The sequence below is a fragment of the Acipenser ruthenus genome, chromosome 3 (assembly GCF_902713425.1).
Source record: "Acipenser ruthenus chromosome 3, fAciRut3.2 maternal haplotype, whole genome shotgun sequence".
In the NCBI taxonomy this organism is placed as follows: domain Eukaryota; kingdom Metazoa; phylum Chordata; class Actinopteri; order Acipenseriformes; family Acipenseridae; genus Acipenser; species Acipenser ruthenus.
The window spans coordinates 5,763,898-5,786,012 of NC_081191.1; the positions used below are offsets into that span (position 1 = coordinate 5,763,898).

At 38.1% G+C, this 22,115-nt stretch overlaps 1 protein-coding gene across 5 annotated transcripts in view; it reads right to left on the reverse strand.

Moving 5' to 3' along the window:
- plekha8 (pleckstrin homology domain containing, family A (phosphoinositide binding specific) member 8) overlaps window positions 1-22,115 on the reverse strand; it is a 32,224-nt gene that overhangs the window by 8,148 nt on the left and 1,961 nt on the right. Inside the window, exons 2-10 of one of the 5 annotated variants that reach the window (XM_059010965.1) lie at window positions 16,770-16,886; window positions 14,046-14,201; window positions 13,160-13,296; window positions 12,664-12,822; window positions 11,408-11,448; window positions 10,603-10,745; window positions 8,823-9,045; window positions 2,757-2,842; window positions 817-875 (exon numbers count right to left, since the gene is read on the reverse strand). In XM_059010965.1, coding sequence (XP_058866948.1) covers window positions 817-875; window positions 2,757-2,842; window positions 8,823-9,045; window positions 10,603-10,745; window positions 11,408-11,448; window positions 12,664-12,822; window positions 13,160-13,296; window positions 14,046-14,201; window positions 16,770-16,886 — 1,121 coding nt within the window. Of the gene's footprint in view, window positions 1-816; window positions 876-2,756; window positions 2,843-8,822; window positions 9,046-10,602; window positions 10,746-11,407; window positions 11,449-12,663; window positions 12,826-13,159; window positions 13,297-14,045; window positions 14,202-16,769; window positions 16,887-22,115 lie in introns of all 5 variants that reach the window. The other 4 variants (XM_033993371.3, XM_059010974.1, XM_059010958.1 and 1 more) reach the window with 4 other exon arrangements.

Below are 22,115 nucleotides of genomic sequence, written 5' to 3' on the forward strand. Positions count from 1 at the left end.
AGCAGGCAAATAGTGACCTCTAGTGGCAGGTAAAACTCGGTGTTACTGCTGCAATGTACACAACAGGCCTTTTGTTTATTTGTTTTTTTATTGACATTTTCCTGTAATATATTCAGTTAACAAGGGACTTTAGAATCTTGAAACTAGCTTTAAAGCAACAGCATACATTATAGGCACAAATAAAACAACCTTAAATAAGCATTGTGCAAAAAACACTGGTATGGCAACAGCATGTCCTCCTCTATGGTCATTACCTGTAGACAAACTGACCTTTACGTTAAATGCCATGGCAGCGGAGATTAATGCTTATGCAGACATTGATTAAATGAGCAAGTTAGCTAGAATGATTTGTATTGTTTAAGTACAAACTCTAAAGTGAAGCAAAAGCAAGAAGAGGCACCGCCACTACACCTGTTCTGTCATTTTAAACAGAATACTCTGTATGTGTTTACTTCCAACATGCATGTCAGTTGTTTCTTGCTTCTGTATCTTTAGAAGTTGTTTTCTCTCTTTTTATGAATTGTTGGTGCAAACCTGGTACTGGAATAAAGGCTTAGTGAATCTGGCCACTTCAATTTAATAGCTAAGAAAAATACTCTCCATTATCAGAAGGTGGTGCAATCTAATATAAATCGAATACTGTATGGGTCAGAATATATTATCATACAATATTATGTCTAGTGTTGGTTTTGGGCAGTAATGCATGCGTGGCGAGTGGTTTGTTTTTAAATGAAGATGCCAACCACGGAACATCATGACCATGGATAAGAATGCATTTTCTGTACATACCTATGTATGCTCATGATTACTACTTACCTTAATGTTACCTACAAAATCTATTTTAACAGGAGCAAACACGGTGGGTCCAAGCTTATCTAAGGAAAGAAAGTTTAATTTGAATTATTTTTATTGTATTTTACTTGCAATACCATTAACATTCATTCTACGGATGGGCCATGCAGCAGATTAATAGCACCATGTACTGTATGATGAAGCTTTATTCAGGTAAATGGTAATCTAAGGCATGGTAAAGGAATATGTGTGTGCAGAGGTGTCTGGTGTAATTCTGCTAAATATTAAATACACTGCTTTACTTGACTTCAATAATAATAATAATAATCAATCCCAGTTATAAAGAGCATGCAACAATCAACACAGCCTCCGTTTACATCTTTTATACTCCAGTGTGGCTGTGTTCCTATTTATATGAAAGAAAAATCTTTTACATTTTTTAGAAATTGCTGAGAAATTCAGGAGCTTAAAAAGACTTGGAAGTCCTCCAAAGTTGTTTTGTAACAATATGGGCGTGCTTTGCTGCAGGGTGATATGGTGCACATATCACCCTGCAAGAAACATCTTTGAAAAACTGGGGCCTATATGTTTTAGGATATGAATGCTTTTCTTTCATTTAAGCAGTTCAGATCCCATGATCTTACTTTGTTTCTGCTACCGTGCATGCTCTACTCTTACACAGCACCTAATGCTTTTTATTCTTACTTTCTCTTAAAATGTGTGCTATAGCTCCTTAAGGGTTATTGTTTAACTTGTATAAAGACAGAAGCACGCATTTCATGTCTGCAACCATATGTTCACTTTTGCAATGGTGTGCAATCTTTAACTGTTATTAAAATAAATATGTAACTTGCAAACAGAAAATAAATCAGTAATACAAGCAAAAAGCCAAGACTGTCAGGAAGGGGGTTTAGATTTATTTTTAATGGTATTATTCAAAGAGAAACACTCTCTGCTTTTACAGCTATAAATAACAACCAGCCAGATGAATCATACATTGAATCTTGTTTCTTAAAGAGATTTCATTAAGCCAGCAAATGACTTTTTAGACGCATAAATAAATCAATAGCTTAGAGTGGCGCACACAACACATGGAATAACCTAACTGAAGGCTGCCTGTGCTTCGCATTGTAACCAAGCGACAACATACTAATTGTCAATAGCAATATTTAGAAAGGTTCTCTAATAATCCTAATAATCAACAGCTGAGTAATCTGAATTATCACTTAAGCTTTATGTCAATGGAGTTTCTAGGGACGCCTCAGCAAATTGTCAATCTGTAGCTACACTGCCTGCAGTATTAGTTTCAAAACTAACTAGACTAGATTTATTTTGCTTTTCAGGTTTCAGAAAGTAGACATCTCATAGTACACCTCATGCTGCATCCCATACCACATCTCATAGGATGCAAGTCTTGGTCAATAGTATCAGGGATGTTACCATAGAACTTGTACGAATTTTTTTTTTTTGTCATGCAAAAACAAATACTGTATAAACAATAAAAAATACTTTATAGTATATGAAATACTATCTCTTTTTCAGTCATGCTCCAAGTAAAATATTGAATGAATCATGTCTGAATACAACAGAATGTCAGTTGTTGGGTAGCCAATGTGAGATATTGTATTCAGTGTTAATATTATTGGGAATGATCTGCTTGTATGTACATGAACCAATCAGTGCAAGACAGGATCTACCCCACCTTCCCATGTCACATGCACAAGCATATATTTAATACATTTTGGTAACCATAAGCCTCTATGTGGACATTAAACAATGTAAAATGGGTTAAACATAATCATATAGGAAAAATCAGTAGGAATTAAACCAGAAACATTTCATGCAACCAACATGAAAAGCTAAGAGTTCTTAAAATGTGTACCAGATAAGTAAAAAGCTGCATAACCATTGCATGCAGTGTTAGTAAGTGCCCGATATGCAAAGGCGAATTGGACAGTTCCTACCTAATACAGGGACTATTGCATAACAAGATTCCAAAAATGGCTCGGTTGGGATACCACTGCCGTCTTCCAATTCTATATCACTAAATCTAAAATTCAAAAGAGATTTGCAAACAGAGAACACAATTAGTGAGTCTTCATGCTGTATTTTTAAACATCACTTTACCACAAACAGGGAGAGGGGAAAGTATGTGCACCTTTCAATCTTCAATACCTTTTGACTCAATACTAAAGTACAAGTATTTGGATATAGAGTTTCGTTTATTTCTTTACACTCAGTGTCACAGATCAATCCAAAGTTTGGTTTTTGCAGGGATTTAAAGCTTAGATAATATTACTGTGATTTAATAAAACAATTGGAACCCTACGCTAAATTTATCACGAACCCTACCCTGCAAAAACAAAAGCACACTTTGAAAAACAAAAACTGTTATAAATAAATAAATAAATAAATAAATAAATAAATAAAACACAACGATGTTGGAGTCCTATTTTGAAGCAAGAAATCGCTCCAATAGAATTGGTTAAAAAAAAAAATGTATTTATAAAATTACTTTCAAGTTTTATCCTCTTAAAAAATGCAATTCATTTTGGTAAATGTGCCTTGCTTTTGTAATTGCTTCAAAACAGAACCCTTAGTTCACAATTAACTGGTTACAAATATTCTACAACATAAAACATGAACATGAAGTCCAAACCAAAGCAAACAGCAGTGTTTTAAAGTGGGTGATGCACTCATGACATGACATAACCAGGAGTACATTAGTACTCAGTGTAGGATTCTAAGAGTCCTTTCATACCTGCTTCGTTTATAAAGATCCGATTTAGAATTCACTTGAAGGAAGCAAAATGTTGCCATTTTGGTTCGATTGGTTTCACGCCACAACATTTAAATCGAGCTGCAGTTTCGACAGAAATTCAGGATCGCTGCCCATGAATTAAGCGAAGTATGATAACATACGACTTTTTTTTTTTTTTTTTTTTTAAAGTAGTAGGATGCGTTGCTGCTTTTTTGTCTCTAAAGCGTACCAATTTTTCTTGTTAGTTTGCAGTTTTTGGATACGATGACAAAGTTTTTTAATGCTATCTTCACAATTAAAGGTTAATTTCCTAGAAATGCTGACTGTAGCTACATATTTCTAATTTTATTAAAAAAACTAATTTATTTCAGTCCACAATCGCATTAAAAACAGATATTTATTCTGTTTTCTGATCTCTGTATGCTGCTGATCAAGCTGTTTACATTTTATTGTGTTGGTTGTATTTGTAATTTCTAAAACACTGTAAATTTTGGTGACTGTCTCAATGGGTACATTTCCTGGTTAAATACATACATTTTAAACTATTTTATTTACAGTTAAGGATAATAATAATAATAATAATAATAATAATAATAGCATCAGTAATAAAACATATTTAAATTAGACGGATGTAGTAACTGTATCAATTTAATATGCAACTAAAACTGAGACTAAGATTGTTTTTTTTTTTTTAAATTGCATGACAGCCCTAATTATATATATATATATATATATATATATATATATAGGCACTAAGCTCCCCCGCAGATGTGTATCAGTAACTTTATATATAGGGACTGCAATTCTGGTTTTTATTTTCAATCTCCCTGCCTCCCTTAAAACGTTAATAAGCCATCTCTGCATCCTGGTTTTTGCTACAAATGAAGATTTAGATGGAATTGCTTTCAGTGTAGGCGCCGTACTGGCTATTTTATGCAAAAAAGGGACATTGGAGGCGAGTGCAAGAATGAAATGCCTGTCTGGTCTCACACGTTTGTCTGAAACGGCTCCTCGGATGAGAAACGGTATATTTATGCCTCCTTTCTTTTAATAACTTTGCTCAAGTGGACGGTGGGTTATGCATTACATCACCACCAGTTGGTTTGGTTTCTGCTGCGTTGTGAATTCTAACAGGATTGGTTTCAAACTGCCTGACTGAGGGGGAAATGAATTGGGAGTACCTGACTGACTGAGGGGGAAATGAATTGGGAGTACCCCCTCAATCGAGCCAAGACCACTTTTACAAGTCCCCTCATTTGGTGTGAACTTGGATGCTAACTGAAGTCTTGTGCGAATTATCCACTCCAAACAAACTAGGTATGAAAGGGCCCTAGGATTTACACAGAGTGGGGATATTGTCATATTTAAAACCACATTTTTATCAAAGGTCATGTTACACTGTAGACAGTATATGACAACTGATTATATGAAAACGCATACTGTTGCAGAGATAATTACAGTAAATAACTTTCTTGAGAAGTTATTTGATTTCATGTTGCATTATGCCAAAAATCAAAACACCAAACAGCAAACCAAATAAACAAACCAATTCCGGTTCCTAACTGCTTGCTTATTACCTGTCATGTTACTATGTGAAGTGCAGTGTAAATAGCGAACAGGGAGGGAAAATGCAGAATCAGAATTACATCAAAAATGTTAAAGAAAACACACAATGGTGGGTGAATCACTGAAAGAATAAATCCTGCAGTTCTTAGTGTATTTTAAATTATGGAGTACTATTGTAATGGAATTTTTGTAACATTGCAATTGCTTAGCTTGCTCAATAGCAAACAAATAGGTTAAGATAACAAAGCTTGCTCAAAAGGAAGCAAATAGGTTTTAAGATATCAATACAGACTGTAACGTTAGGTTGAAGTTGAAGCCTGTCCCAAGCCAATAGGGCTAGCGGGACATGTATTAAAGGAAAATAATGATTTTGTGTGTAACAAAATGTAAAAGTATAATTTGTTTTAAACTAAACTGGCTGTTCCTTGGAACTCACGGGGGGGGGGGGGGGGGGAACTGCCCCCCACTGGCAGGAGTAGCAACAACCAATCAGAGACTTATTATTAACCTCTCTATTCAGACGAACCAATGAGAATCTAAAGTAAACAACCCTTGTGGGTAACAAGGAGCAACCATTAAACTAATTTTAGCTGTCATGTCTAGCGTGCACTTGTCTTATGACTGTTTGTATGATTCTCTGAAATGGCTTGTTCTATAGCCTGACTGTGACCCTATATGGTGTCCACTTCCTTTAAGTCTTATAACCAATCCTTATATGGTTACACTGTTTAATTTCCTTCTTGTATGATGTTCCAGAAAACTATATAAGCTGCATTTAAAATTAGCGCAGTGTGCATCTCTGCTGATTGCTAACGGAGTCTGTGTCATTCCGTTGAGTGCGCCAGTTTGCAAACTTAAAATAAAGGTCGTTGATTGAACTACAGCGTCTCCTCATTGAGTCAACACGCAGGCTGGGATAAAGGACCTGGAAGGATAACCCCTTACCATACTTAGGTTCAAGGGTGTTTGAAAACTTCCATTACACTATGTACAGTAAAATGCATTCACTAATATAAACTGGTGTTCACCATAACAAAATCAACAACATTTGCGTGTCAGTTATCTTGCATTAAAATTATTCACCTTGACTGACCTTAAATAAAAAGTACCATTAATGTACTTTTTGCCTTAGTCCAGAGTGAAACAATTACACTCTGATTAAAATACTTCGATAAATGAAGCTTTAGCAAACAGGTGCCCTATCGGCCAGAGGGGTCGCTGATGCGCGGTGAGCCGTGGATTCCCCTGCCGACCTAAGCCCTCCCTACCCGGGCAGCGCTCAGCCAATTGTGCGCCGCCCCCTAGGAACTGCCGGTCACGGTCGGCTGTGACATAGCCTGGATTCGAACCTGCGATCTCCAGGCTATAGGGCACATCCTGCACTCCGCGCGGAGCGCCTTTACTGGATGCGCCACTCGGGAGCCCCCAGCAGACAACTAACTTGAAAAAAGGCAACTGCACATTTTCAGAGAGGGATAATAATTTAACTGAAATGAACTGCAACTAACCCTGGGATTCCATTGGAATTACAGCAACGCTATCCCTACTGGGGCTTTTTAAATAAATACCAAATAACAACCACTATAATAGCTTATGCAACTATAGAACACTGCATAACATGTCAAAACAAGTTATCATATTTATCACAGTTGTTATTGGTTTGTTATTTGGTACTTAAAAAAGGATTAGCAGCATTACAATTCAAATTTAATCCCAGGGTTAGCAGTTTCTTGATCACACACACACACACACACACACCCCCCACACAGTCCCTCTACTTCTGTAAACATCTTTAAAAGACCAAGTATATTATTACATGTTGAAATGATATTGCTGGTCTGATAGAAAACTATGGTGACAGTTTTCTACTTTTTCGTGTAACTAACCTGGCATTTTGGGCTCCCGAGTGGCGCATCCAGTAAAGGCGCTCCACGCGGAGTGCAGGATGTGCCCTATAGCCTGGAGATCGCAGGTTCGAATCCAGGCTATGTCACAGCCGACCGTGACCGGGAGTTCCTAGGGGGCGGCGCACAATTGGCTGAGCGCTGCCCGGGTAGGGAGGGCTTAGGTCGGCAGGGGAATCCACGGCTCACCGCGCATCAGCGACCCCTGTGGCCGATAGGGCGCCTGTGGTTCTGCAGTGCGAAAAATGACGGCTTGGCAGGAGCACGTTTCGGAGGACGCGTGTTCCAGCCTCCGTTTCCCGAGTCGGCGGGGGGGTTGCGAGCGGTGAGCCGAGGATACAGATAATAATTGGGTATGCTAAATTGGGGTGAAAACCGGGGTAAAATAATTGGCGACGACTAAATTTAAAAGAAAAAAACTAACCTGGCATTTTAAATGCTGTCTAAAAATAAAAAGTGTATTGTTTTAAAGGGATGCACAACCAACAGTGCTGCATCATAACATTCACACTCTTCTGTGTTTTGAAATTGTTCAGATTATAAAAGGGTCCTGTAGCTCTTTCAAAAAACACAGCAAAGGAAATAGAAATCCAACACAGCACACAGGTTAATCAGGCCTGAGTCTGGATATGACCCTATACAATGACTTTTTTACTTGTCACTATCAGACAAAAGACTTAAATAATTACATATCTATTACATACCCCAATGGAAATGTATAATTGAGAAATTTCTCGAAAACAAAGAATTATAGGAAAAAATCTTTTGTAAAAAAAGTTTTGCTTTTAGATGTCTACAATTATTTATTTCAGCAATGTTTTTTGTAAAAGTCCAAAAATGCTAATTCAAAAGTATTCATACCCCGACAAGGAAAATGAATGATTCATTAGTGATTTTTGACCATTCTTCAAATGCAAAAAATTCCAGTTGATTCAAATTCTGCGGAATTATGCACAGTCTTCTTCAATTCATACCAAAGATTCTCAATTGGATTTAGATCAGGACTTTGTCTAGTCCATTCGAGAAACCTTCTTTAACCATTCTGAAGTAGATTTTGATGTGTGCTTTGGATTGTTGTTGTGTTGGAACATCCAGTTGCGCTTTAAACCAAGTTTTGTAGCGGAGGGTTTCAGATGATTGGCCAATATCTTTTGGTATGCTATGGAACCCATTTTACCATGTATTGGAACTAAATTTCCTGTGCCATTAGAGGAAAAACAGTCCCGTAGAAGGATATTATCACTTCCATGCTTGACAGTAGGTATGGTGTTCTTTTCTTTGTACGCCTCACCAGACTTTCTCCAAACGTAACGACTATCAGCGTGACCAAATAGCTACATTTTTGTTTCATCACTCCATTTTTTTTTCTCATCCACAAAAGCAAAACTTTTCCTACAAAAGATTTTTCCTAAAATTCTTTGTTTGAGAAATTTCTAGAAATTATACATTTCCATTGGGATATGTAAACCTTTGACTACAACTGTGTACAATTATAGCCACAGTTTAATGTGGCTTAGCTATTGGGAATTGTAACCATACTGTAAAATGACATCCCATTATCTTACTTCAAAATTATAATTACAGTTATAGCCACAGTTTAATGTGGCTTAGCTATTGGGAATTGTAACCATACTGTAAAATGACATCCCATTATCTTACTTCAAAATTATAATTAATTTCTGGCAAAGTGTTGGTCACAGTAACAGAAAAATGGAAGAGAAGAGAAAATATTGCTTTTCACAGTTCTAGTACTCAGAAAATGAATTGTTTGGGACCTTCACTGCGGTGGCTCTTCATACCTGTGGCCCATTGTACTAAAGAATGTGTCAACGTTCTCCTCCTCGTCTTGTTGCTGCACACCCTGTTGAAGAATGTCACAGTCCTTCTCTTCAGAACACCCAGCCTGTGGCTCCTCAGTGCTTACTGCCTCAGACTGCCCTTCTAGCTTCACAACACTGCCCCCTGCTGGTGTGTCATCACACTCTTCCCAGTCTGTGTGCTCCACATTCACTGAGCTTTCACCTTACAAACAACAAAACAGACGTCAGACAGATCTTATTATAATTGATACAAAGTGCTCATTTTCCTATTTATTTTTTTAATGTAATCGTTAATGTGAAAATATTTGTGAAAAAATTAAAATAAAAAAAGCCAATCCCATTTAATATTTGTTTTGCTTTCACAGAGCTTAAGTATGTCAATTCATTTTTTTATTAAACCAGAACCCATTGAGATAACCGTCTCAGTTAACGTGTCATTTATCCTCCTAGTGCTGTAAACAGTTAAAAGGGCTTGCCTATTTGTTCTACTGATACCCATTTACTCCCAAGCTATAATTTGGTATTCACTTCTTGATTAATTAATGCAAAATTGCTCCTCATTTTCTTCAATATAGGGAACAAGCCTAGAACTCTCAGCACAATAAAAAAAAAAAAAAAAAAAAAAAAAATGTATCTGCTTACATACTGAAATCTGTATTAGACAGCTTGTGTCTCTAAAGCTAAACCTAAAACAAAGTCACGAAGGCCCGCTTGCTGATACAGTAGGAGACCCAACAGGCAAAACAATGTAATAAAAAAACATCAACACTGTCATGCACACCTGGCATGCTGTCTGCCGCAGGAGTTTCACTGTGAAACGCTGCACTTTACATAGCGTCATGCACACCTCGCATGCTGTCTACTGCAGGAGTTTCACTGTGAAACGCTGCACTTTACATACCGTCATGCACACCTGGCATGCTGTCTGCCGCAGGAGTTTCACTGTGAAACGCTGCACTTTACATAGCGTCATGCACACCTTGCATGCTGTCTACTGCAGGAGTTTCACTGTGAAACGCTGCACTTTACATACCGTCATGCACACCTCGCATGCTGTCTACTGCAGGAGTTTCACTGTGAAACGCTGCACTTTACATACCGTCATGCACACCTCGCATGCTGTCTACTGCAGGAGTTTCACTGTGAAACGCTGCACTTTACATACCGTCATGCACACCTCGCATGCTGTCTACCGCAGGAGTTTCACTGTGAAACGCTGCACTTTACATACCGTCATGCACACCTCGCATGCTGTCTACCGCAGGAGTTTCACTGTGAAACGCTGCACTTTACATACCATCTTGCACACCTCGCATGCTGTCTACTGCAGGAGTTTCACTGTGAAACGCTGCACTTTACATAGCGTCATGCACACCTCGCATGCTGTCTACTGCAGGAGTTTCACTGTGAAACGCTGCACTTTACATACCGTCATGCACACCTGGCATGCTGTCTACTGCAGGAGTTTCACTGTGAAACGCTGCACTTTACATACCGTCATGCACACCTGGCATGCTGTCTACTGCAGGAGTTTCACTGTGAAACGCTGCACTTTACATACCGTCATGCACACCTGGCATGCTGTCTACTGCAGGAGTTTCACTGTGAAACGCTGCACTTTACATACCGTCATGCACACCTCGCATGCTGTCTACTGCAGGAGTTTCACTGTGAAACGCTGCACTTTACATAGCGTCATGCACACCTGGCATGCTGTCTACTGCAGGAGTTTCACTGTGAAACGCTGCACTTTACATACCGTCATGCACACCTCGCATGCTGTCTGCCGCAGGAGTTCCAGCCTCACTTGGTTTTTCTAGTTCGCTTTGCTTCTCTTGTTCTTCTGGGCTCAGCTTCTCGAATGGTGCTTTGCTTCGACAATTGTTATTCAACTCTTTCTTTCTAAAAGAAAAGAAGATTCACATCAGGGATATTCTGTGTATGTGGAAATATGCGAGAACCAGCCTGGTTGGTCCAAGACCTCCCCAAACCTTCTAAGGCAATACTCCCTCTTATAAAAGCAATTTGAATATAAAACTAGAACTGTACTTGACGTCTTCGAATTGAGTCTGACTTTGTTTCTGAACATCCCCAATAGAGAGACCAATTCTGAATTCAAGGTGCCGAATTGGTAGTCCAACAGTAAGGGGTGTCTTGCATTCATTCATGAAGAATATTTATCTAAATACCCAAGACGTTTATAATGCAATGCAGTACATTTGTACCTGAGGAAAGTCCTTATTGTGAATCTGTTAAATGCACATCGTTTGACTGAATGTCTTTTTATCTGCATTCTGAGCTTGTTGCAAGCAATTTATCATTCTCTTTGGCCCCCAAACTTACATTTTGATATTACATTTCCATGAGTCCACATGCTTTCCCTGAATATAAAGTGTCAGTACAATCCTTTAGATTTTTATCAGTACAATCCTTTAGATTTTTATCACAAAAAAACACAACAGCAACAATGGTGATCACATTGTAATTACTTGTACTGTTTCCTGTCAATACAGAAGACGTCAGTCTCCTAATTTATCACGTATCAGGTACTACATACATCTCACCTTTCTGTGATGCTGTGACTAGATGGGTTGCTATGTTTGACCTATAAAAGAGAGAAAGCACACGGTTGAATACTTTTAAATAATTATAATAATCAAATCACAAATTATTAATTTATTTTTCCTCTAAATAACTGTTTCACTGAAGTTTAATGGCAAGCACATTTGCATATCGAAGAGGACATATGGATCACGCACAGGGTTTCCATTTCTGGATACCTGCTGAAATGTTGCACTAACCCAGATGTCAATATTGCTATGTGTGCCACGTTTGCCCGCTGTTCTTGTGCCAAATTCTGTTTTGGGCCGAGATAAATACATAAGGATGACGTAGAGGGGTTCCCCTGTGTTTGCATTAACTTTGAAATGAGCAGCCCGAGGCGATTTATCCCCTGAAATACTCCAGTTACTAATTCAGTTTTAGTTACATTTGTGCTTAGGGGCCCGTTAGCGAAAAAGAAGCAGGGATGCAAATAAGAAGCCAACTTCAGCATTGTCACATTAACCTTTTTTTTTTTTATTTTGTACATTTCCAAAGTAGCCCATAGTTTGACACATTTGGGGCTACCCTGGAGAATAATTCAAATTAGACTCACTTTGTCATGAAGGAATGGTCGGATCTTCTTCAGATCGGCTTGAGGTAAAGTGAATTGTGTGCATTGCAATGGGATTGTATTTCAGCTTGGGATCATAATACACACACACACACACACACACACACACACACACACATCTTCTTCTAACATAAGTTCCATGTTGAATGCCAGGGAGAGGTGTTTTTTACTGGCGGACAGTCGTATTGACCATGCTGAAGCAGGCGGAAAGCTAGCTGGTGGAAGTTTACATTATTAACTACTTTCGTCTTTAGAAAATACACGGATTCTTAGATCATTATGTATTACACCAAAAGAAACCGTCAGCATAACTAATGAACCAAACTAGCGGATGCGATCCTCCAGCAGCTCTCCTTTGAAAATAACCCCCATTTTCTTGAAAAGAATCATGTAGAGTTATAAATGCTGAAGGAAAACATATACCATTATTTCTGAAATCAAGTGTTTAGTGAATTAATAAAGAACATAAATAATGTGGTAAGGAATGTGGTATCACCTGTCGATCTGGGAATACAGATTTATAAATCCACAGCAAACAAACACTTCATTGTTCTGCATGTAATGTATTGATTTAATTGTACTAAACCACACCTAGTGTGTCGCCTGAAGCTTGTATGAAGACAGGAACTCTCCACTTGCTGTTACCTTGTCTGGTTTGATAGCTGCCACAGGTGGAGAGCTTGGGGGTGTCTGGGGCAGTAGCTCAGAGTTAAAGGTTTTGCTTGCAATCTGCATACATTCCTCTAGCGTCTTCAGAAAAGTGCCACAGGTAGACTTCACAAGGGTTCCCGTTTCGATGTTCTCCTGCTGTTTAAAAAGAAAGATACACTCCAGCTAGATTTACAGTAAACATGTGGGATAATTGGTAGAATATCATCCTTTGCTTTTCAGCATTACAGTACTGGAACAAAGAGACACAGGAAAGGGGGGTGGGGGTTGTGCCTTTGATGATGAGCCATGATGGGGGTGGGTCAAGGCTCTGCTAGCATGATCAGAAACATCAGCCACATTTGTATTGGGCTGAAGATGAAACGGGGGGGGGGGGGGATCTGAAACGCATAAATTGTCTAAAACTTGTTGTAATACATGAGCACCCTTCGGAACTGAAAAACGCCCAATCAGAATAGACTTAGCCACTCACTTCCACGTCAGCGTCGGACACAGATGCTGCAGGCGGAGAACTCTCTTTGATTTTATGAACTTGTTGAAGAAGAAGATCACAGTACAACCGCAGTTCAGACATCTTTGTTTTCAGTGCCTCTGTGTTTTCATGCAGCTCTATGTGAAGGTAGAAAAACATGTCATTTGATCTTCTCATTGGCTAGAACAGGAGGCTCCATTCACAAAACCTGAAGGACTGTTTTAGGGATTGTTTTGTTAGAGTGTGTTTAAAGCCCATTTTAATGAATTAAATCGAGGCTGCAATTCATTAAAACATTTACTCACTTTCCAAAGCGCTGTTTAATGTAAAGCAATTCCCCCTCATTCTGCATTGCACACCGAAAGTCATTTTAAATTACATATATTATTAAACCTACATTTTTAAAAAGTACCTGTATGCAGTGCTTATTTGTATTTTTCCCTATTATTACTCCTCCCCCTCATCATTTTAGTTTTGTTATATTAATAACATTTTAGTGGAAATACCTAGCTCTCATAATTTGACCACTGAAAGTCACACAAGTTACTGACCCTTCTTCCATACTGTACAGTTCAAGTTACAAACAACTCAAAACCTGATCTGCAACACAAGGTAAAGTAATGGCCCAGAGGAATTTGCTGTTTATCAATCACAGTGGAAATCAGTCAAGTCAGAACACTACAGCACTCTATTGAAACTGATATTGCCTCAAATCCCAGCTGAACCGCTCACTGCTACCCCAGTATGATGTAATGAAAGGCAATGGAAAGACTAATACAGGCCCAGGCTTTCTTTGCTGTAACTGGTAAAGCCCATTGTTCAGAGGGCTCTTGATAAAGACAGTAGAACCTCTGTAAAATGTATGCGCTATTAATAGAAGACTTGCCTTTTTCTCTCTTTGTCCTGTTGTCAGTGAGGCAGGCCTTGGCTGTGCCCAGAGCAACCAGCCATTTCTGTCTCTCTGCAGCATTTATGGCCTTCAGGTAGAAATACTGCTCTCCTGGGATGATCAGGTCCACCCGCGTATTGTCTGAGGAATGGACTGCAATACAAAAGAAAATAAATTATTATTTATATATTAAAGTGGTGTTTACATGTGTTTTGGTGGTGGTTGGCAGGGAGGGGGTTAATTCCCATCCCTGCAAAATACATGTGAGAATGTGGCTGTTTCCAAATAAAATAATTGGTGTCAACTGGAAACAGCCACAGAGAATAAAGAGAGAGATTAAAGCTCCATTAAGGAGAGGACTGTCAGGGAGCTAGTACTGTGTGTTCAGCCAAGGAGTGCTGTGTGTCCAGAAAATAAGGTATTGTGTGGTTATCCCTGAAGTATATGTGTGTGACCGGTAAACAGCTTAGCTGTCCGGTGGTGTAAAAAGTTAACAGTGTTTTTTGTTGGGTAATCGGCTGAGTCGCCACGACCCTTTAGTTAACAAAATCTGTGTTTAGTTGAGGTCTCCAAGTGGAGATAGGCTTTTGTTTTTGTTTTAGTTCAAATTCTGGAGATAATAAAAACGTGCACAAAAGAGTGTCTGGTTCTGCTTTAAAAGGGCGCAAGCGAACCTATATATATATATATATATATATACACACACACATACACATACACATACACATTAGAGGTCGGCATGGGTACCTGAAAACCCGGGTACCTGTCTGATTTTAAATTACCTGGGTATCGATTTATTAGTTTGAGAATTTAAAGAAAGTAGAAAATATGACAATGCAGTTGTAAGCGTGGGTCTCTGGTCAGTGTAAAAGACAATGTTAAAACAAGCTTTTGCATTAAGCCTTTTCTTAACTGACAGGATATCAGTGTTTTACAGAAAACAATAACACACAGCGAGCAGCAAGAACACTTCAATAATAATAACTGTGGCGACTACTCTTCTCAGGAACTAGAATTGGAAAGAAACCAACATCCTGTTAGTTTCTGTCAGTGATAACTCTGTGATCCATTAATAATAACCGTGTAGCTTCCAATACGGAACGCTCTACCTGCAGTTATTGCGCAGATATAGTTTCTTACCAAAAAGGTAACATAAGTAGCCTTTATTTAAAAATAAATAAGCACATGAATAAAATAATATGGAGCACATTAAGTAAGTGTGCTTCCTCCTTTTAATGAAATATTTCCTTGGCAGAGTTTGCAAATTTCGTTTTCTCCTGCTTGGTAAAGAAATTCCACCCAGTGCTTTGCTTGGATACCATTGTTATGTATTCAGAAGACTTTAGTGATCAGTAGACTTTTGTGATCAGGAATGGCACTTTATTGTTACAACCAAACAGTCTCTTATGCAACTGCCATCAAAACCCAGCTGGCTCCATTTACAGTAGCTATTGCAACAGTCCAAACGTAATAGCGGTGCTGTACTACTGCATTAGTTTAAAACTGAACATAACAGCCATGTTAACAACAACAACAGCGGAATCTGGCCAATAACAAAGAATCACGCAGCATGAAGCGCATTTAACATTAATAAGTGTATTTAAAACAGATTTTTTTTTGTATTATTATTATTATTTCGATGTTTCCGCTACTGAAAAATGTTACACATGTCCACAGATCTGAAGGTACTAAATGTATATATATATATTAGTTCAAAGAGCCAACTGCCCAACGTTTCGATATGTTGTACATATCTTTCTCAAGGGAGCCTGTGTTTGAATCAAAACATTGGAGGTATTTATAGGTGTTTGACGGCATGACAACTACTTGTTATTGTTTACATTCAAATCCATGATTTATTCTTACATGATGTAATGGTGTTCTATATATTGTGACATCATTTTACTTATATCTTTAAATCTGTATTAATTCTAATTAACATTATTTAATATAAACTTATACTTATATTATCATGCAATGCTGGCTCTGAGGATCAGCCTTGATTTGGCCTCCCCAGCACACCATCATGCACAGCTTTTGAATGAATTTGGTTTATTTATTATGGATTGATAGAGGTGGGGCTTGGGATACAGAAGGGGAACTGTGTGGAGTAGCATGAATTCCCTGGTTGGAGGCAGTCTGGACGGGTGCAGGTCTGGTGTGTTTTCACAAGCGAGCTGACAGTGGTGGTGGTGTTGTTCTCCGGCTGCATTTAAAGCAAGGCTCAAGAGACGGGGACACTGCAGGGAGAGCGAGTGACAGGATCACGGGGCGAGGATAAAAGAAACACAGCTGGATACTGTTGGACTTGGAATTGTATATATTTCTAAATAGTGTGTGTGGGTGTGTGTCACAAGCACACGTGTGAACCCCAAAAGACACTTTTTTGTTGCACTGAACTCCTGTGTGTGTGCGTGTGTTTATTCTGTTACTTCGCCTCCCTCTCACAGCCTTATTGTTGTTTTCACAACAATGTATGGGCAAATATATACACAGGAACCCTTTATCAAAAATGAAAACATTTAGATACCCTTAAAAAAAACAGTAGGATTAAAATAATTATTATACCAGAATGTTTGTAAAATTGACAGTTAAATGCTGCTGCTGTTGAATGACCATTGCATTCTGTACAATGCGAATGCAAACCATTCAGACATGGTTAAAGGTAGTCACCTAGATACATATTCATGTCCTCTCTATGATAAACTTGCTCTTCCTTACCTTGTATTTCACACACTGACATTTTAATACTCCCTTTGCACCCTTTCCAAGCATCTTCTTGGGAATCGTAATATGATAAAGTTCCTCCCACCAGTACAAACCAGCGAGGCTGCCAGCCTGAAACAACAAACAAAAATGCACCCGCCATGTAAAGAGCGAGTCAGCACACTCCGCATGCATTACTTCACCAACAGCACAATAAGCACCTGCAGTTCTTCCTGGTGCCATTATAAATAGCACTGTCGGATTACAGTGGGTGATCCAGGAAAATAAACAGACACTGCACATGAAGGTTAAGCAGAGCAACCCATCGATTAAATATGTAGTACTGTATCAGTTACAATGGAGCTATCCATAACCCGTTAGCAACTTACTATATCCTATTGGGAATTCCAACAATGACCAGCATTGGTTTATCCCGGTCTAAACTGGTAGTGCTTATCATGCTGATTGAAGAAAAGAAAAGGTTCATTAGAAGATGCTTAACTGTAAACTTAGTTCACACTCACATATGCAAACTGCATTGTTATTTGTTAATTTAGCAAACACCTTTATCCAAGATGACTTACAGAGACAAGGGGTGTGAACTATGCATCAGCTGCAGTCACTTACAACAACATCTCATCCGAAAGACAACGAGTCAATGGCTAAGCTGGGATTTGAACCGAGGATCTCCTGGTTACAAGCCCTTTTCTTTAACCACCGGACCACATAGCCTGGGGATTTAACGGGCAACCGGGTACATTAGATACCATTAACTAGCTGCAAATTAATGCAACCAAGCTTAATGATTCGGACTTTCGAGAAAGATGGGTGTGATATATTACCCACCAAAATACATATACATACAGTATATATATATATATATATATATATATATATATATATATATATATATATATATATATATATATATATATAAGCTCAAAGAGCCAGCTATATATAAACAAGTAGCTTTCGAGTTAAGGTGAGTGAAAGCAATACATTCAAAAACAAATGGGTTGTAGGGAGATATGCAAATAAAGCATTACAAGAGCCAATCAAATTGCGTGAAAGTTGCCTAAAGGCTTCTACATTGTCAGTGTTTTAAAAGTCAAAATACAGTAGCTGCATACATGTTTCACCCTATTTGGGGCTCATCAGTACAGCGCAACTGTATTTTGACTTCAGAAAGGCTCAGGAGAGTAAGTAAAAACAAGTAGCTTTCGAGTTAAGGTGAGTGAAAGCAATACATTAAAAAACAAATGGGTTGTAGGGAGATATACAAGTAAAGCATTACAAGAGCCAATCAAATTGCGTGAAAGTTGCCTAAAGGCTTCTACATTGTCAGTGTTTTAAAAGTCAAAATACAGTAGCTGCATACATGTTTCACCCTATTTGGGGCTCATCAGTACAGCGCAACTGTATTTTGACTTCAGAAAGGCTCAGGAGAGTAAGTAAAAACAAGTAGCTTTCGAGTTAAGGTGAGTGAAAGCAATACATTCAAAAACAAATGGGTTGTAGGGAGATATGCAAGTAAAGCATTACAAGAGCCAATCAAATCGCGTGAAAGTTGCCTAACGGCTTCTACATTCGCAGCGTTTTAAAAGTCAAAATACAGTAGCTGCATACATGTTTCACCCTATTTGGGGCTCATCAGTACAGCGCAACTGTATTTTGACTTCAGAAAGGCTCAGGAGAGTAAGTAAAAACAAGTAGCTTTCGAGTTAAGGTGAGTGAAAGCAATACATTCAAAAACAAATGGGTTGTAGGGAGATATACAAGTAAAGCATTACAAGAGCCAATCAAATTGCGTGAAAGTTGCCTAAAGGCTTCTACATTGTCAGTGTTTTAAAAGTCAAAATACAGTAGCTGCATACATGTTTCACCCTATTTGGGGCTCATCAGTACAGCGCAACTGTATTTTGACTTCAGAAAGGCTCAGGAGAGCAAGTAAAAACAAGTAGCTTTCGAGTTAAGGTGAGTGAAAGCAATACATTCAAAAACAAATGGGTTGTAGGGAGATATACAAGTAAAGCATTACAAGAGCCAATCAAATCGCGTGAAAGTTGCCTAACGGCTTCTACATTCGCAGCGTTTTAAAAGTCAAAATACAGTAGCTGCATACATGTTTCACCCTGTTTGGGGCTCACCAGTACAGCGAAACTGTATTTTGACCTCATTCACAGCGTTTTAAAAGTCTTTCTGAAGTCAAAATACAGTTGCGCTGTACTGATGAGCCCCAAAAAGGGCAAAATATATAATTGTAAGGTGATAAAAGTTATCATCTAATTTTCCATTATATGGCACAAAAACCCTAGTATTATTTAGCTACATTGCCATCTTTACAGAATTCCATGTTAAATCGCCAGTTCAATAATTAAAAGCTATTGTCTCAGTCCTTCGGAGACCTACTACAGTAGCTGCATGTTCCAATTAGCCGTTCATAAATATGCATATTACTGAGGTTAAACCTTAGTTTGACTGGATTGTATAATAATGTACAAAATGCATTTTTGAGTTTAGACTCAAACGTGTGGTTGTAAGTGATGAAAAACAAAATTCACACTGTATCACAGTATCTTTTGAATACATTTGACATGCCTTTAACCCCAAATGCAAGGACGTGCCACACATTCCTTAAAAGAAGGAGCGCCGCATGCAGACAATGAAATTATAGAAAACAAGCATTGTGCAATATGCACTATTGTGCCAGCAACTGCACTGGGGCCCTATGCATTTATTGGTACTTCAACACTTTGTGAATACACCCCCTTGTTCTTAATTTTAAGCATTTGTCAAACACATTACATATTATTAATTTAAAAGTTAATGTTTATACAGTACTTGACAAATTCAACAGGTAAATGAATCAACCTTTAAAACACGCAGCACTAAATTATTTTCAGTTTTGTAAATTAAACAATAGATATTTCCAGTTGTCACATCAGCTGGAAAATATGTAAGCAAAACGCAGCACAGGGTGTACGGCAGTTACAAATATCCAGACAAACAGGCAAATATATAATCAACACAATTATATGTTTAGTTTAAAAATGATATACATTTTATTAAATATCATTCCAGAAGGAAAAGTAGTCCCACAAGACATTTTTTTATGTATTCATTCTATTTTTTTCATTTAAATTAGTAAATGAAGGTTAAAAAGGCTGATGGCTTGAGCTGTGGTTACATAAGCTGCAGCATTGCGGGCTGTTTCACTTTCTTTTTTACCTGTCGGGATATTGCGCCACTGTTTCCGATTTTGAACGGACATTGTCCAGTCATTGTTCAGGCTGCTTTTACACTGCGGTTAACTGCGGTTTATATACAATGCCAGGTACCTCGTCGTTGCAACTGTTCTTGGGGGATTATTTTCAGGTGCAAATAAAAAGCGGTAGCGTCTGCTGGAGTCTTGGCATGGTATTTTTAAACTAGTAGAAACAGGGCACATATTGTCTCCTGTCTGGTCTAACAAATATGAATTCACGATGACTCTCTTTGTTTTTGAGATTTGTTTTTTTTTTTTTAAACAGAGAGACACATATTCTAAACTATTTTCATCATGCTTTGTTTCAAATTATTTTTTTGTTAACGCTCTTATGGCCTGCTCACACCTGCGCTTCGCTTCACGTTGCGTTGCTTCGCTTCATGTAGCGTCACTTTTTGATATAACGGATTTCTATGAACCCTCGCACACTAGGGCGTTACGGAAGGCCAACCTGGTCAAAAACGTGTTGTTTAGTACACATATCAAATATTTAGTACACGTTCTAATTTGACTTTAGTACGTGTTGTAATTCTAATTATACAGTACTAATTTGTACAATCAGATCACTGAAAATGAAACGAGAACCAATGAATTTAAAGAAAATAGTTCATGTAATAAATTATTCAATTAAAAGTCACCTTACATCTGTCATTCCCACCCAATTTGTGGCGGTATATGGACTTGGCATTGGGTAAAGTCTAGTGAAAGATGGATAGATCAGGACCCCGTGAGACAGGCATCAACTGGTGGTTTGAGAGCCTTAGAAATCACTTTAATTCAGTGGTAACCTCACTGTAACATATGTAATTTTAAATATGTGTTGAAAGATCTGACATTGAATCTAATATTAGCTATGGTATCAATATTTCTGTGTAAAACTGAAATAAATATAATTAGAACATTTAAAAAAACGATTGTATACATTGTTAATACAAACTGAGCCGTGTCACAGTCAACACTGTCTGTCTCGAAGTCGGCAGCACTCAGCAAATCTATATTTGCACCGTAGAAAAAAAATCTCTCACCGCCGTGATTTGCAATTTTCCTTATTCTTGATTTTTTGTAAGCGTATTTCGTGTCACGAAGGTGATTGGCTACTCTTGTAATTACACTGCATTACTGTAAAATGACCAGCCCCTACGTCAGTACTACTGTAAAATGACCAGCCTCTACCTAGGTACTACTGTAAAATGACCAGCCTCTACCTAGGTACTACTGTAAAATGATCAGCCCCTACCTAGGTACTACTGTAAAATGATCAGCCTCTACCTAAGTACTACTGTAAAATGACCAGCCTCTACCTAGGTACTACTGTAAAATGATCAGCCTCTACCTAGGTACTACTGTAAAATGATCAGCCCCTACCTAGGTACTACTGTAAAATGATCAGCCCCTACCTAGGTACTACTGTAAAATGACCAGCCCCTACGTCGGTACTCTGTAAAATGATCAGCCTCTACCTAGGTACTACTGTAAAATGATCAGCCCCTACCTAGGTACTACTGTGAAATGATCAGCCACTATGTAGAAATGCGTAGTACATTTACATTTATTTAGAACACGTAGTATTTTAAGTATTCTTTAAGGTTTACTGTAAATGCGTTGTGCTGCTTTAGAGTCAGAATCTCATGGGCTAGAAAAAAGGCAAACACGTCATTCTGAAATGTCTCGCTTAAACATTGCCCAACTTGCTGGAAATGCTGTGTAGTGATTTTTATATTTTGTGTGTGTGTGTGTATATATATATATATATATTTTTTTTTCGACTTTGTTATGTGGAATGTAACATACAACGCCATTTCCACGTTTGTTTTATTTGAAGTGTCTGAAGTTAAATTTCAGTTTCTGTTTGCTTGTTCAGCTATAAAAAGGCACAAGTAAATCTCATGTTATTTTATGAAAATGTGTCTAAGGCCACTGCTTATTGTGAAGAAACGGCAATGGAAAGGAATGATAAAAAGTAAAAAATAAATAAAATGTGGTGTCAACTTGCTGTACTAAATATTTCAGAAATAAAGAAAACATTTAACTTGAACTGCTATTTGACATCCTTTGTTTTGTAGAATATTCACGGGGGTAGGCCTACACAACTTATT